This window comes from Haliotis rubra, unplaced genomic scaffold (genome assembly GCF_003918875.1).
Source record: "Haliotis rubra isolate DU_JTF1 unplaced genomic scaffold, ASM391887v1 Scf32, whole genome shotgun sequence".
Classification (NCBI taxonomy): domain Eukaryota; kingdom Metazoa; phylum Mollusca; class Gastropoda; order Lepetellida; family Haliotidae; genus Haliotis; species Haliotis rubra.
In genome coordinates, this window is record NW_025766991.1 from 1,417,165 (window position 1) to 1,432,877 (window position 15,713).

General features: G+C 40.7%; 1 protein-coding gene across 6 annotated transcripts in view; it reads right to left on the reverse strand.

Annotated features, from left to right (window-relative positions):
* Positions 1–4,249: 4,249 nt before the first annotated feature.
* The window catches only part of LOC124283670 (sodium channel protein para-like), a 116,633-nt gene continuing 105,169 nt past the window's right edge, over positions 4,250–15,713 (reverse strand). For 5 of the 6 annotated variants that reach the window (XM_046719664.1, XM_046719662.1, XM_046719667.1 and 2 more), the window contains 9 exons: positions 14,004–14,348; positions 12,541–12,714; positions 11,953–12,075; positions 10,876–11,139; positions 10,073–10,126; positions 9,312–9,449; positions 8,156–8,263; positions 6,992–7,262; positions 4,250–6,359 (listed from right to left, as the gene is read on the reverse strand). In XM_046719664.1, the coding sequence (XP_046575620.1) occupies positions 5,320–6,359; positions 6,992–7,262; positions 8,156–8,263; positions 9,312–9,449; positions 10,073–10,126; positions 10,876–11,139; positions 11,953–12,075; positions 12,541–12,714; positions 14,004–14,348 (2,517 nt within the window). In that variant the 3' untranslated portion in view covers positions 4,250–5,319. The remainder of the gene's footprint in view (positions 6,360–6,991; positions 7,263–8,155; positions 8,264–9,311; positions 9,450–10,072; positions 10,127–10,875; positions 11,140–11,952; positions 12,076–12,540; positions 12,715–14,003; positions 14,349–15,713) is intronic. The other variant, XM_046719663.1, reaches the window with a different exon arrangement.

The window sequence follows — 15,713 nt, forward strand, 5'->3', positions numbered from 1 at the left end:
CTTTACAGCTTTAACAGGTGACCGTCCATTGGAACAACCTTAAAGGTCCCGGGTTGTGAGTACTAGGTGTTTATACCCTCTATTTGAGGCAGACGGTTGATGAACGTTATGGAATCCCTCTTTGAAAGTTGGCAGATATGCATGCCATCCATCGATTGTTCTAACAAATAAAACAGAGAAGGAATTCAGTGTATGAAATATGTTTATTTCTCGATAAAATCGCCATCCCGTCATATGTTAATAGTCCAACGTGATTTCGAAGCAGGGCTTAAAGACAGTGCTTTCATCGTCACGTGACCAGTGGACAAAGTGCATAAGTTTGGAAAATAGTAACCATGGAAACATTCGTGCAAAGTTTGAATGTCAAGGACATGATGAAGACCTCGCGCAGCTTTACGAGATCAAACAAGCTAGAAATCGTAGGGTATATAATGAATTAGTTCTAGAGATAAGTCTTAAAACGAACACATTGAGCAGATAGGATACGATTCCCTCGTTGGTAGGACAATATAGCGCATTAAATGATGACCAACATACAATCACACGCTCAAATCAACATCCGCTCCGCGAGAATCACATTTAGGCCACCTATCGGTGGACACATTGCGACATTAAGGTTATGCCCCTTGGGATAATTTGGAATGGCCGTTAATTTGCTAACAACATGAATTGAAAAAACGGGATGAAATGTTTATCTACAACTGGTTACACATTACTCTGGTTGAAATGGAAAATACAGCTACACAGATGCCTCTCAAAAGTTTAATCATACAGCAATGGCGACTGACAGGACGTACACTTATCATATACACTCTGGCACGCCACCGAAAAGGCAGACCACTACAAGCCTATTCCGACTGCTTGGAATAGCCTGTTAATATCACAACATCGGCGAATTGCCAACCCTTGCACACTTGCCACCAAACGACACCGATAAGGTAAATGACATACTTAAGGGCGCCTCTGGTGGCGTGACAATGTAAGGGGAGGTAACTTATCGCGTAACATCCGGGAAGAGAAATATGGCTTGAAATTCTTAAACTACACACATTATCTTTACAGACTTCAAAACATTTGTTTTCAAGTCCGAATTCTATAAAACATTATAAACACTAAATTCTACAGTATCAATGTAAGCAGATGGGGATCAGCTGTAGCCTCGATCTGGCGCGATAAGGTCAAGGTCGAGATTGCAGTGCGGACGTGTACTGGCTCGAAGTTTGAAGAAACAGGAATTGTTGTTGGACAACGTATGACGGGAGAGAAGCGGACGTTCTTAGTCAATTCTAGTACAAAGCGATCTGACTTTTGTTCCAAACAGGCTTTGCAAAAGCGAAGTGGTAGAGAAAAGTAGTTGATTAAAATGGTGAAGTAGGTTCATCGTCATAGTTCTTTGTGAGAGCATTAGATCGAGCTGTTGGTTTGCAACTTACAAACAGTTTATTCGAAGAGGAAATATGAAAACATTTCTCAAAGACTGCATACAGTCGAAAAAAAAGTTGTAGCGAAGAATATCTATCGATTCTGTGAACACCGTGAGCATCTATCCACGGTAACACAAGCAAAACAGTCACGCAGTGACGCCACTTGAACATTCACCAAAACGTGAAATAACAGATTACACAAGCAGAAGATAGATTGTATAAAATTACTAGCAACTCTTTCAACGAGTCACTGTAGCTTTCATGATATTGCCTGTACCAACCGCTAACGGTTGAACAGACCTAAATCCAACCTACCAACTATACCTAGAGGCGCAATAGTACCTATGCTATAATACTGTGCATGTAATGACAAATAGAATTGGGAACATATATTCACTTCTGACAGAATGCTCCTCTCGACATCTTAATGAATAACAGATTCACAGCCAATCTAATAAATACTCATTTGGTATCATGTGCGTTTTATGAGAGTACGTATACGTGTTCGAAAACCCAGGACCTTTTGTAATAGGGAATACACGGTTATTGACCAAATTTCAGAAATATCTCACTACGTAGGCTCATGATTCATTGCTTTGCTATTGAACATGACACTGTCCTCCTCGGACACAACGGGAGCTGGTATCAGAGAGATTATATGATGTCTACATTATCACTAGACATGGCATCATGACTACTTGAACAGATCGGATGGGAAGATCAAGTTGTGTGTTCAGTTTGTACCAAGGCACTGGCAAAACTGTGTTACGGGATTTCACACCATGTAATGTTAATAGCGCGATAATTACAAGCCGTTCATGCGGTAAGCAGGTTTAAAGGTTAAACGTGCTTCTAATGCCGGGACGATTGGTCTGTGTTCGTGAACACAACGGCGTGCAGTTTTATGATAATCTACGAGCATTGATGGAGAAAGCTAGTGACTTGGAAGATCTACCACTGACTAGCAATCAAATAATCACAGAGCACTGTAACACATCTGTCACAATTACTGCACGTGTTGAATGCACGTATGTATGGAAGCAGAATATCATCTTTTGCCAATTATAAGTCATGAATATATCAATTGAAACTTCTATCTAGACATGATCGGATTTTGTATGCGGAGTGCTTTACCAGCAACCCCGATTTCGCAACATTTGCTGTGAGTAAACATACTACTTCTTGTGTGAATGGTGTAAGAGAAGTTTGATAAGATTGGTTGGTCAATGTTGACATTTCATACAATAGAAGGTAAGTCACAGTCGGGATCCGTACACGGGAATGGGAAGATGGCGGGCTAGATGGTTCCAGTAAACCAGCCTCAGGATGGAACAGCATGGTGAGGGATCCTGCCAATGGTCACTGCATGTCCAGTGCGACGTATTAAACACTGTGAAATTGGCACTGACCAATCTCAGATATAACAAATAGTACATAATTAGCACTGATTGGCGTGGTTCAATATACAATGTACATGCTTTAAGAAGCTAGTTGGTTCTGCATTGGTTTTCAGGAGCCGCTGTACTGGTTACTGGTTATCTTAGATGCTGGTTTACAGAGCCGAAGACCTACACCAATATCTAATGAATGTTCTTAGTCACCACAGGTGACTAATACGCAGAGATCGACATTATTAAAACATGATTTTGATACACTGCCAACTACGAAACGTTATGAATTTCAGGCGTTTGTGAATTCGACTACTTCAGGACGCAGCTGTACAGCATATCAGGTATTTGGATGTGTTTCAGTATGGAACCGTCCTTGGTCTGTATTTAGAAGAAAGACATAAAGCTCATCAACAGAAACATGAACCAACAGCAAAGTCCATGACTTAAACGTAACAAGCGTGGTGTAACATTAACAAAGTTGGTGGTGGCTGTCGTGACGAGGTAGTCAGCCCGTCACGGCGCCGACACGTTGACATCAGGGGATTCGTTGATGCTGGATGCCGTCGGCGGCTCCGACATGAAAAGCGACATAGCAACTGCGCTAAGATTACTTGAAATATTTAACCCCGGAAAAAGCGAACCATGGACTCGGCCCTTATAACCAAGGAGAGATATCACATGCTACTGTTCATGAAAATGTCGAACAGTACTGTCACACTTGGCGTTTGTGACATCCCGTGTCGACTGTACGATTTCGGAAGCAGAATATTGAAAACTGGGAGGCTTATGACCGAGAAAGCTAGATGAAACAATAACAATAAACCTTGTTTTTAAACACTGGATTCGTACACTCATACTATGAACATTTCATTTGAGACTGAAATAGATTTAAATCTTAATTGTGAAGAGATGTAAACTCAAATGTCGAATTCAGTCGTGTCACGGGTTTACAGATCAATGTTAAAGGAGCTCTCCGAGTAAGAATAAAGCACAGCTTCAACTATGTTGTATCTCTATGTTATATATTATCACAATGGTTTTAGGGCGTACTTCCAGAGGGCCCTCATTCTAGTGTCCCCCGCCGTGATATTGCTGGAATATTGCTAAAAGCGGCGTAAAACTAAACTCAGTCAGTCAGTCAGTCCAGAGGGCCCTCGGATATAACCCGTGTTACTAATAAGTCTTAATATCCTCGACAGATACACGATTCCCGGGTCAAAGACATGATGCAACCACAAAGAGCTCCTCTAAAATTCTGTATTTCCCCGGCGGAGAGGTGGGTCCTCGATATATTTGTTGACGTGAGAGCCAAGAAAGTTGTCAAGAAAGAAACAATAGTAATTAAACATATTTAAAAAGGGACTAAGCTCAGGGTTACTATCAGTTCTATAAATTTTAAATTAATTCATTACAAAACGCCATTTTTCTTGAAGTCCAACTGTCTCTACCAGTGATGACGTTAGCGATAATCCTTAGTATAGAGAGGCAATGTTGTCGTTTCACACATGATGTTTAGATCCAGACTTGAGAGACCGTAAGCGTAGTCCCTTTTTGTGTAAAAAGTCAGCACGCTAGCATTCAATCCGGTGACTACAGACCGAGACTAGTACCCAGTTGATGGCTGTCGTTAAAAGTAATACAAACTCACAGAATTCATACCAACAACTAGCAAAATATTCACCTCTAAAGCAATACCATATTCTTGGATATATTACTTATTAGTGATGTAGATGAAGGATTCGTGACAGAATTTTGACGGAATTAAAACGGATGTAAAGGGGTAACCATTTTGGATAAGACACGCGGTACCAGAGTCTGTTTGGGCAAAAGATGTCTGAGATTACTCTTTTGGTTGGTGCTTGGGCAGTACAGGTCAACTTGGAGACAAAAGTCACCGTGAATAGGATTCTGGGCGTGAGGGGGTTGGATGGGGTGTAATCGGTTCGGGTTAGGTGTTGGATAGGAGATCTAAGAACCGACGTCAGTTATGAGGTCTAGCACGGTACTACCTTCTACTACATCTGATGGCAATGAGACATGCTGCGTCTGAGAGAGTGCAGTCACTATAAGCCAGGCGAAGCCCATGCACTCAAATACGGAGCTTATGGTCCCAGTAAAAAAAATATGTGTGCATGACAAACATTACAAAATTCGCAAAAATTCAAAACTTGCATCCTTGAAATAGCAAATGGAAAGACATTACAATGAAAGTTTCATTAATATCACTGAAAACCTTTCGACTAAATTGCCCGTTCGCCTGCCACCCTCTGTTTGGATTGAGTATCCGGGGTGCGCGCGCAAGTGGGCGACGGACCATGATACTCTGCTGCCTGGGGTCCTTCCGCTTACTGCTAGCTCCAGTACCTCCACAACCACTGGCCAATCAACACGCTAGCACGTGACTGCACGAGATAAGATTGGTCAGCATTTAGTATCATCCTGATTGGCTTGAATACCCGGTTCTCTCCCTTGTGACTTTGTTATTATTAGGTTTGCTCACTTTGTCACGCCACAATATCACTGTCAGCATGGAGCTCCACTGTTTTTTGCTGTTCCGTTGTATCACTAGCATGACTAGAGGTGGTTTCAACCACTACAGTTTCGGCGTCCCCGTTATCAACGCAATCTTCATCATTATCCTCGTATTCGTCTTCGCTTCCATGTTTCTTCCTCCGGAATGTACGGTATGCCTTTTGAATTATTTTAGCTGCATAATGCTCTTTTTGTCTTTTTAATGTACTGCTGACCACCACATATTCTGTTTCCGCTTCCGTTTGCTGCGGGATATCCGGTGTTTCTGTCGTCCCGAGGAAATTCTTCGTCAACGCATCTAATATGTCTCTGCAGAAACACATGTCTCCTTCGCATATTGGAATATCCAACTTAACTAGCATAAAGTGATTCGGCTTCTGCAGCTGTAAAGGCTCCTCCAGGAAATCCACAAAGTCTGAAAGCATATCCAGCGGGATGTATTGGGTAGCGTCGGGGTCGTACTTCTCCCATTTCTCATAATACATATCGAAGTCATCCGGCGTCAGGCCTTGCTGTACGTCTTCAGTGGCCTGGCTAAAGTTCTCCAATATGACAGCAATGTACATGTTCACCACGACCAGGAAACTAATCACTAGATAGGTCACTAGGTACATTGTAGCTATCGTGTACTCCGCGCAAGATTCGTTTGGCTTACATCGGGCGATCAAGCCATTCAGGACACCGTCCCACCCGGCAGAAGTGCACATTTGAAACAACAATATAAAACTCCGGAAAAAAGTCTTGAAATTGAAGGCATCGTCCAAACCGTATTCCTCCTCGGCCTTCATGAAGAAGTTCATGCCCATTATGGCATAGATAAACATGACAAGCGCTAACAGCAGCCCGATGTTGAACAACGCCGGAAGTGACACGGCCAGCGAGAACAGAAGAGTTCGGATGCCCTTAGCGGATTTCACCAATCGTAGTACTCGACCCACTCGGAACACTCGGATAACTCGAAGTAACGTAGGGGACACGAAGAAGTTCTCAAAGAAGCCCGCTAACGACAAAGCTGAAACAAAGTAAATTACATTAAAGGAACAATACATAATGCATTTCTCTCAATAATACTAACTATCAGCCCTCGGAGAAGCTACCATATAATTCATTCCCCCCAAAATTACGTAAATATTAAATTAAAAAGTTCGGATGAATTAATGCATTAAATCGACCATTGCGTCCTCTACCGGCCGAACATTATTTCAAGCGAACCCCATAGAATAATGTCCCTTATAGCGCTCTTTACGAATATCCTACGCACAACTTGTGATAAAAAGAGAGTAATGAAAATGAGACGATTAACCAATATACTACATGATATAGTTTATAATCTAATACCGCAAATAATTACCATTTCACTTCTGACAAGTAAGAACTCATTCAATAAAAAATAACACTTCAGGAAAGAGAGAAACCGTTAACATGATTTCAAAGTCAACACAAATATATTGTTTCACTGTCTCGGGATTAATTCCGTCACATTTAATGTGTCAACCGCCGTGATATTGCTGGAATATCGCTAAAAGCTGCGTAAAACGCACTCACTCACTTTCACCAAGAGGAATATATTCTACCATTGTATCATTTTATTTGCAGGTTTTGCTCTATAAATGTAAACTATTTATACATAACGAAAGCACTTACCTAAAATTGATAAAATCACAACAACAAAGTCAAATACATTCCATGGGATCTTAAAGTAGAACTGTCGTAGTCCTATTATTTTCAGCACGCACTCCAATGTGAATATTGCAATAAACACGATGTTGATATATTTCAGCGCCTCGTCGATTTCGGGAATCATTCCTTCGTGTTCTATCATCATCGTGATCATGTTCAGCAAAATCACCACCATTATACCAATGTCAAACATCTGGTTTGTGGTAACTTCAAAGATGACACCCGCTATCCACAGCTGAAACGAAATAATAAACGAATAACTTGATTTATCCCTTTTTTGTTGTTGTTTAACCGCATTTAGCAATATATGAAATGTGTTTGTAAATAATCAGTTCTGGACCAGATAATCCAGTGATTAACATCATGAGCATCGATCTCCTGATGACATCTATCAAGAGAGCCTGACCACCCGATCGTTAGTCGTATCTAGTTAATTTTTTTTCTTTAAAAACAATTTATATATTCTTACGTGCATAATTTTCAGAACATTTAGCATGTCAAGTAAACAATTTAAAAACAAATACAGTATTTTGTTAATAATAATAATACATGGATATTTCTTGTTCGCCATAGTCCACCCCGAGCATGCTCAAAGAGCTACATATAAGAAGAGTCACTAGACTTTATGAGGAAAATATGACAGTTCGGCAAAATGAGTTGTAGAATTTTTTGTAGAATTTTTTGATGAGGGAGGTTTTGAGTCCCGATTTGAATGTTTCTGAGGATGAAGCATTTTTTATGGGAGAAGGAGAGTGTTGTTACACAGATTATTATTTCAATGAGAAATTGGAAGCTCTGTTTGTGTATATTGAAGGTATTTCAGAGATGCACCCACCTATACCTATATTCCACTACAGTGTTGAACATTACAACTGCCATATGAACTGATGTGTTTGAAGTTTAACGCCGCACCCGTCAATATTCCATTGAAATGACCGGCGGGATGAAAATAATCGAGTCTGGATCAGACAATCCAGTGATTGACATCAAGAGCATCAACCCAAGCAATCGGGATACGACCACATGCATCAGCCGGGCCTCAGCACCCGATCCTGTTAGCCATCTGTCAGGACAAGCATGGGCTACTAAGATACGATCTGAGTCAGGGATGTTTAATATGTGACCTACCTTTGGTTTTGGTATGGACTTTTGCGGCGATTTAGACTGCATGCGCTTCATGGCCATGTAGTATTTCTTCTGATCATCTGTCATGAACATTTCCAACGAGCCCCCCTGCTGTTGATAAAATCAACATCCATAAGGTCGAATTGCATCGGGCTTTATCCCAGTCACATAGTGACGAGATCAAGCCTGTATTCATAAACATTTTAAGTACAAAGTCCAAATAATCTTTTTTTAAAAGCATATACAGAGGTACCGATAAGCTGCGTATCTGCGTAAATTACGCAAATATTTATGTGAAAACTCAATTCCTATTAAGTCTATTGCGTACAAGTACGCTTGAATTTTTGTAAATACTCAATAAGTGTGATCTTACACGCCTACACACAAAAATGTCAAATCTTAGTTTGCGTACCGGTGCATAGATACTATAACTGAGGTATACTGAGAGGTTCTATTTCAGAATATGAACTTGACAACTTGCAGTTTTTCTTATCGCTTCTCATATTACAGATCAAATATAAATAAAACACACTCAAATTTAAACTTTATTATATTTTTAAATTATTAGAAAATGGCAAAATACCCAATTGAGTTCGAGTGAGATGAGTACAATTTATTTGGTTACTCAAAAGAAAATTTGTATACCCAATTGAGATTAACACAAGCGAGTACATAACTCAATGACCCAAAAAGTTACCTGTAGCTCTGATATATATTCAATTGTATTTACAAAGAAAAAATGTCACAGCAACAAATTAAAAAACAAGCAATTCGTCAATCAGCCCTGCTGTATAGGACGTTAATGTCAAACTGGCCTCAGTGTTGGTTGGTTGGTTGGTTGGTTGGTTGGTTAGTTGGTTGGTTGGTTGTTTAACGCAATATTCCAGCTATATCGCGTCGGTCTGTAAATAATCGAGTTTGGACCAGACAATCAAGTGGTCAACAGCATGAGCATCGACCAACGTAGTTGGGATACGATGACATGTGTCAACCAAGTCAGCGAGCCTGACCACCCGATCCCGTTAGTCGCCTCTTACGACAAGCATGGGTTACTGAAGATCAATTCAAACCGGGACCTTCAAACCGGGACCTTCACGGGATGGCCTTGCCCTCAGTGTTATGATCATGTTCCTAGCTGACAGCGTTTATATTGATTTACCTTTTTCTTCTGCTGGTTGAAGTTGTCGATGATGACACCGATGAAGAGGTTGAGGGTAAAGAAGGAGCCGAAGATGATGAAGAGGACGAAGTACATGTACATATAGCGATTGTCTTCGTACAATGGCTGCTGGTTGGGCTGCAACGAAACATATTTATTATTGTGTGAGTGGGTTTAGTTTTACACCGCTTTTAGCAATATTCCAGCAACATCACGGCGGGGGACACCAAAAATGGGCTTCACATATTGTGCCCATGTGGGGAATCGAACCCGGGTCTTCGGCGTGACGAGCGAACGCTTTAACCACTAGGCTACCCCACGGCCATTTATTACTGACCCGATTCTTTGTGGCTTGACGCCTCACTCAGCAATATACCAGATAACCATGGCGATAATCTATAAATAATTACTATAAACCAGTCTGTACTAGACAATCCAGTGATCGATGTTATAAGCATTGATGTTCGCACTTGGGACACGATGGCATCTATCGGCTGAAGGGAACCTGACGTATGTTTGTTTGTATGTACGAAGTTATGTTTGTGCGTAGGTGCTGTGAATGTAGGTGGTTAACGCTGCACTCAGTAAAGTTCCAGCTACATGCAGCTGACTGTAAATACATAAGTCTGGACCAGAATAATCCAATGACTGATGTCATGAGCATCGACCTACGCAGTTGGGACACCATGACATGCATCAAGCGTGTCTTGTGGTTATAACAAACACAATTTCTGTGGACACTGTCACTTCCTATTTCTCACCTGTCTACTGTCTATAGCATCATTCATTATGTCGATCCAACCTTTGTAGGTAGCCTGTGGCGGAAGAAAAAGTCAAACATTTAGAGTTTCACTAATCAGTTTCTTTAGGGATGTTGCTTTGCATGGTATAACGTTGATGCCTTCCGAACGATATCACGAAATCAAAATTGGTTTTACAATTTGATCCAAGATTTTGAACATGGAACAAAACCCGACGAGTTTGATAATTCTATAATTTATAGCATCTTTTAACATCAGAATGTTTTTGTGACCAGAGGTATTATTTCAATAGAGCTTTACGTGACCGATCATATCCGGTTGTAGGGTGTGGAAGAAGGTGCCAGTGCCTTGAAACAAATAATCTAATATTATTCCGTAAATGCCTGATAACAAGTATTTTGACATGGGACAAGCCTGATTGCCTGGAAATGTATTATCGGTGAAACTATAGTTTCTGGGTTCGTCTTTGAGATAAAAGATCAAATCATTGTATATATTATATAGCACTGAAATTCATTTTGTCTCAAACGAAAATTACACTTCCCCCTCCACACCACAATACATCCCAAATAATAACACACGCTCAACCTCCAAATTATAATTATAATAACCATTTATAAAGCGCCTGTTTCCACACACTTGTGTATGCTCAAAGCGCTAACACATTATTACCCCGGGTAACCCAAGCTGCCTGTTAGACACGAGAATGATTAGTCACATGACTTATCCCACCGGGTACCCATTTTCTGCGGGGTGAATAGAGGCAATTTTGAACAAACAAATGGGATGACAAATGCACTTACAACTTGGAAAAGGGCAAGATAGGCGTTGATGACATTGTCAAAGTTAATCTTGGAGTTGGTCCAAGTATAATTTTGAGACTCGCACTGGTTCCGGTGGTCCACGATGCTGATATTCAGTCTCTCATTATTCTCATCCACACACTTATGGAATTTGCCTGCAAAAAGCTGTACGCCCATGATACCAAAAATGAGCCAAAACACCAGGCACACCAGTAGCACGTTGAAGATGGAGGGTATAGCTTTAATCAAAGCATTCACCACAACCTGCAAAATTCGAAATTAACATATTAAGTCCTATTATCTCGACATATAACATGTATTCTATATATAACATATAACAAAATATATATAGTCCGTAATCCATAACAGAGCGAGTCGGGATTATAAAGCAAGCTTTAATGATAAATTTAGAACAATTTTGCCGGGACTCAGAGTAGTCCGGATTATGGAGAAAACTGGTTTACAAAGAGTCCGGATTCGACAGATTCCACTGTATATATACTCATGCCAATAATGGTTGTCACCCCCCTCCCCAACCACACCTCACACCCCCACCCCACACCCCTCTCCAATTTAAAAATTGAAGGGGGTGACAACCATTATTGGCATGAGTATATAAATAAATGACTTTGTCTTTGTAGAACAAGTGAGTGAGTGAGTATGGTTTTGCGTAGCTTTCAACAATATAATTCCAGCAATACCACGGCAGGGAACACCAGAAATGAACTTCACACATTTTACCCATGTTAACGAATAGAACCGTTTACCTGGGGCTAGACACAACAGAATGAAAATCTACTGGCTTCTGAGAATGTCACTGTAATGACTGTCGTAATAAAGGAGAAAGTAGTCCCCTGTAATTCGGGTAATACTGAGCTTATCGCTGGATAATCATAAGTGAGTGAGTGAGTATGGTTTTACACCGCTTTTAGCAATATCCCAGCAATATCACGGCGAGGGACACCAGAAAAGGATAATCATGAAATCTGAGTGTGTAAACACCGTGGAATCCGTCGTTTTTATACAATTACGTGGCGTGACGTTGCTAACTCTACAAATGATCAGATGAGCACCCACCCTCATACCCTCCCACCGCGACACAGCTCGGAGGGGACGAAGGGCCCTCAGGGTCCTCAGCGCCTTGATAGCTCCCAGGTCACCTAAGTTAAAGGACTCAGCCGCCAGCAGCACGATCGACAGCTGGAACACAAGTAAATGTCATCGTTACAACAAGCCCAAGATGTGTGCATTTGAATAGGCGGGAAAAAGACACAAAGATTTCATACAGTGTCATTCGAAAAATTGTTTGCTCATTGGAACAATATTCAGTCCCGAAGTGAGTGAGTGAGTTGAGTTTTACGCCGCTTTTAGCAATATACCAGCAATATTACGGCGGGGGGCACCAGAAATGGGCTTTAAACAATGTCCCCATGAGGGAATCGAACCCGGATCTTAGGGGTTACGAGCGAACGCTTTAACCACTGGACTATCCCACTGCCCCCCAACAACAATGAAAATAACACTGATGCTGATAATGTGTCAGTCAACAGATCAGGGTACAGCTGTACTCTCATCCCCCAGAGCATGAAAATTTAATGAACAACATCAGTTATCCTTGTTTTAAAACATTTAAAACATGATTTAATTTATTAATTGATTACCTACCGATACGATGATAAAATCAAGCCAGCACCAAGCGTCCGTGAAGTACGTTTTGAAGCCGAAGGCCACCCATTTAACCAACATCTCCAGGATGAAGATAGCAGTGAAGCATTTGTCCAGATACATAAGAATTGCCTTCAAAATCGGCCTTTCGCTAAGGTATTCGTCTTCCAGGGCCTATGTAGAGCAAGATCGGAAACATCAACAATCGCCGTACCTCCTTTCCAAGTCATAATAATCATCATCATCATAATGGTAAAAATAGATTTGATAACTTAACATATATATCACCCGGAATAACAATATTGAACATAAACATTATTTTAAACATAAACGGCTTAATCAAAATTGATCGTGTAATATCATCATCATTATCATCATCATGGTCAAAAGAGATTTGATACTTATATATATGTCCCAGAATAACAATATAAATACACAATGCCGTACTTTTGAACATAAACAGCAAAATTTAGATTGATCGTATAATAAGATGTTTCAAGACACTAAGCATGAAAGAACACATTTTCTTCTACTAGTATCTCTTCAATTCTGAAATATTTCGAGCAGGTCCTTTCTTTGCAGATTTGTTGATGGTCATTTTTATCATGTTATTTTTTTCCAAAGAAGACATGTTTGTTTCCAGTAATCATGTAGAAACCTTTAGTTGCGAGGGAAATCCCATTGATTATCTCAGCCAGAAGTACTTAGCAGTGATTATCTTAGGCACAAACTGTAACAGTGATTATCTTAGCCAAAAGTACTTATGAGTGAATGAGTGAGTGAGTGAGTGAGTGAGTTAATATTTAGCGTCACATCGGCAATATTCAGCCATATCGTCAACTGAATGTAGATCGCCATACAAGAACCCATGGGGACACACAGTACATTTGCTACCTGCATGAACCCTAGCTGGATTTACATTATACCTCCAGGTGGTGGCGATTGTGGTGGTGACATACATTAAAGGAACAAATATGCTATTATTAAAATTAAAGAAATGAATGAAATGGGACGTACCCTCTCAGGGGGACAATTGTTTTACGCTACTTCAACCCCCTTTGAATGTACACCCACTAACAATCTTTTCTCGCACATACATTTTCTGATTGGCTGATGGCTCTTCTATTATTTTCTATGTTACACGCTGGGAATGCCGAACTGTGGGAATTCATTTAGTACTTCGTGTTAGTAGTTCTTTATCTCGAACAATTGAGTCACATATTATGTGCGGAAATTACCGATGTTTCGCGAATGCAAATCGATCTATAAGTGAGATAACTGACTCCGAGCCGACCAGTCCTTGTTGTACCCATTTATGCCGAGCGCCAGGCAGGGACCAACAAGTACCATATTTTAACGTCTTTTGGTATGACGCGGTCTGGGATCGAACCCGCGACCTTCCGCTCTCCGGGCAGACGCTCTAACCACTACACCACGGAGGCGGTTTCTACCAAAGTACTTACCAAGGCAGAACTACTGGCGAGAATCATTGTGATGATAAAGGTTTCAAAGTACTTGTGCTCAGTCACCCGGAACATGAAGCATCGGAATTTCCACCAAAGCTGTCCAGTCTTGCTTTCTTCGATGGTAGTTAAACACTTAAACTTCCGCGTGCACACTTTACACAAACAGTCGTCGGGTTCCTTCACATACACAATGTCAACTTCGTTAATTTCCGGCTCTCCGTCGGCTTCGACCTTGATATCCTTCTCGCTTTCGGAGAGTGAACTCGCGCTAGAACTGGCCTCGGAACCTAACATGCTCTTTGAGTCTTTGTTCATAGAACCCTCGCTTGATCTTCGTGGAAGCTGAAATCAGTCACATGATACTTACAATATTTCCGGGCCTGTTTGCATAGAATTACAACATAGAATATACCTACAAATTTTCAAATCATGTATTTTATACTGATATTTATGAAGTTACTGATACTCATGTATTCAAGCTGTCATAGGAAAGTTAAAAGCTGTTTTGCAGATGACTGTGATATTTATTTATAATTTTATAGTATTTGAACATATATCTTGACACTTTACTATTTGATATTCATTACTCAATCTATCAATCAACATGAAACTTTTAACTTTTAAACTTTTGAAAATTTCTACTCTATTAACTCCACATTACAATGTCGAGAACTAAACGAAATTGTTCGAACCAAACAGATGGGATAATTGAAACACAATTTAACAATGAGTGGATGTGTGATGAAAGATGTAAGTGGTGCGAGTTCCATTTAATTCAGCTGTGTAGTGTAAAGTACTAGCCACATTCATTCAAGTACAGTTTAATCATATTCTAGTACTAGAGCACACTGCTTACTCAGGTATAACAGATCACAGGTTGACACTATCAACCACATTTCATATCAGTGGGTTCTGGACTTGGGTTCTACATCCCGAGCCTACGCGTGAAGATCTGGGCTAGAATTTGTGATCAACAACCCATGTTTGTCGTAAGAATCGACTAACGGGACCGGGTGGTCAGGCTCGCTGATTTGGTTAACACATGCCATCGTATCCCAATTGCGTAGATCGATGCTGATCGATGCTGATGATGTCAGTCACTGGATTGTCTGGTCCAAACCCGAATTTTACAGATCACCGCCATATAGGTGGAAAATTGCTGAGGGCGGCAATAGACAACTGAAAAATGAATAAACAGACGAAACGAGCCCCCAAATGCTTTTCACTCGCACCATGAAGATGCGGGTTAGAATATGTCTTCAGCAACCCATGCTAGTCGTAAGGGGTGACTAACGGGATCGGTTGGTCTGCTGACTTGGTTGATGCATGTCATGGTATCCATACTGTGTAGATCGATGCTCATGACGTCAATCACTGGATCGTTTTGTCATGACAGGATTATTTACAGACCGCCGTCACATAGCTGAAAAACTGCTGAGTGTGGCGTTAAACACCACAACAAAAACAACCAAACTAACCCCAAACAAACAGATACCAAGGTTCCGATCCACAAAGCGTTCGTAAAGCTACAACATTCGTAAGCCTATGGTAAACTATAAAGTTACGACATGTCGAAACTTTACGAACGATTTGTGGATCGGGACCCTGACCTGCACAACCACACTCGTAGATTGGGTTGTTTTGACTGCGAGATTGCCGAAAGACTACATTGGATCATGATAGCATGTTTTCTCTATTGTTTTCAGT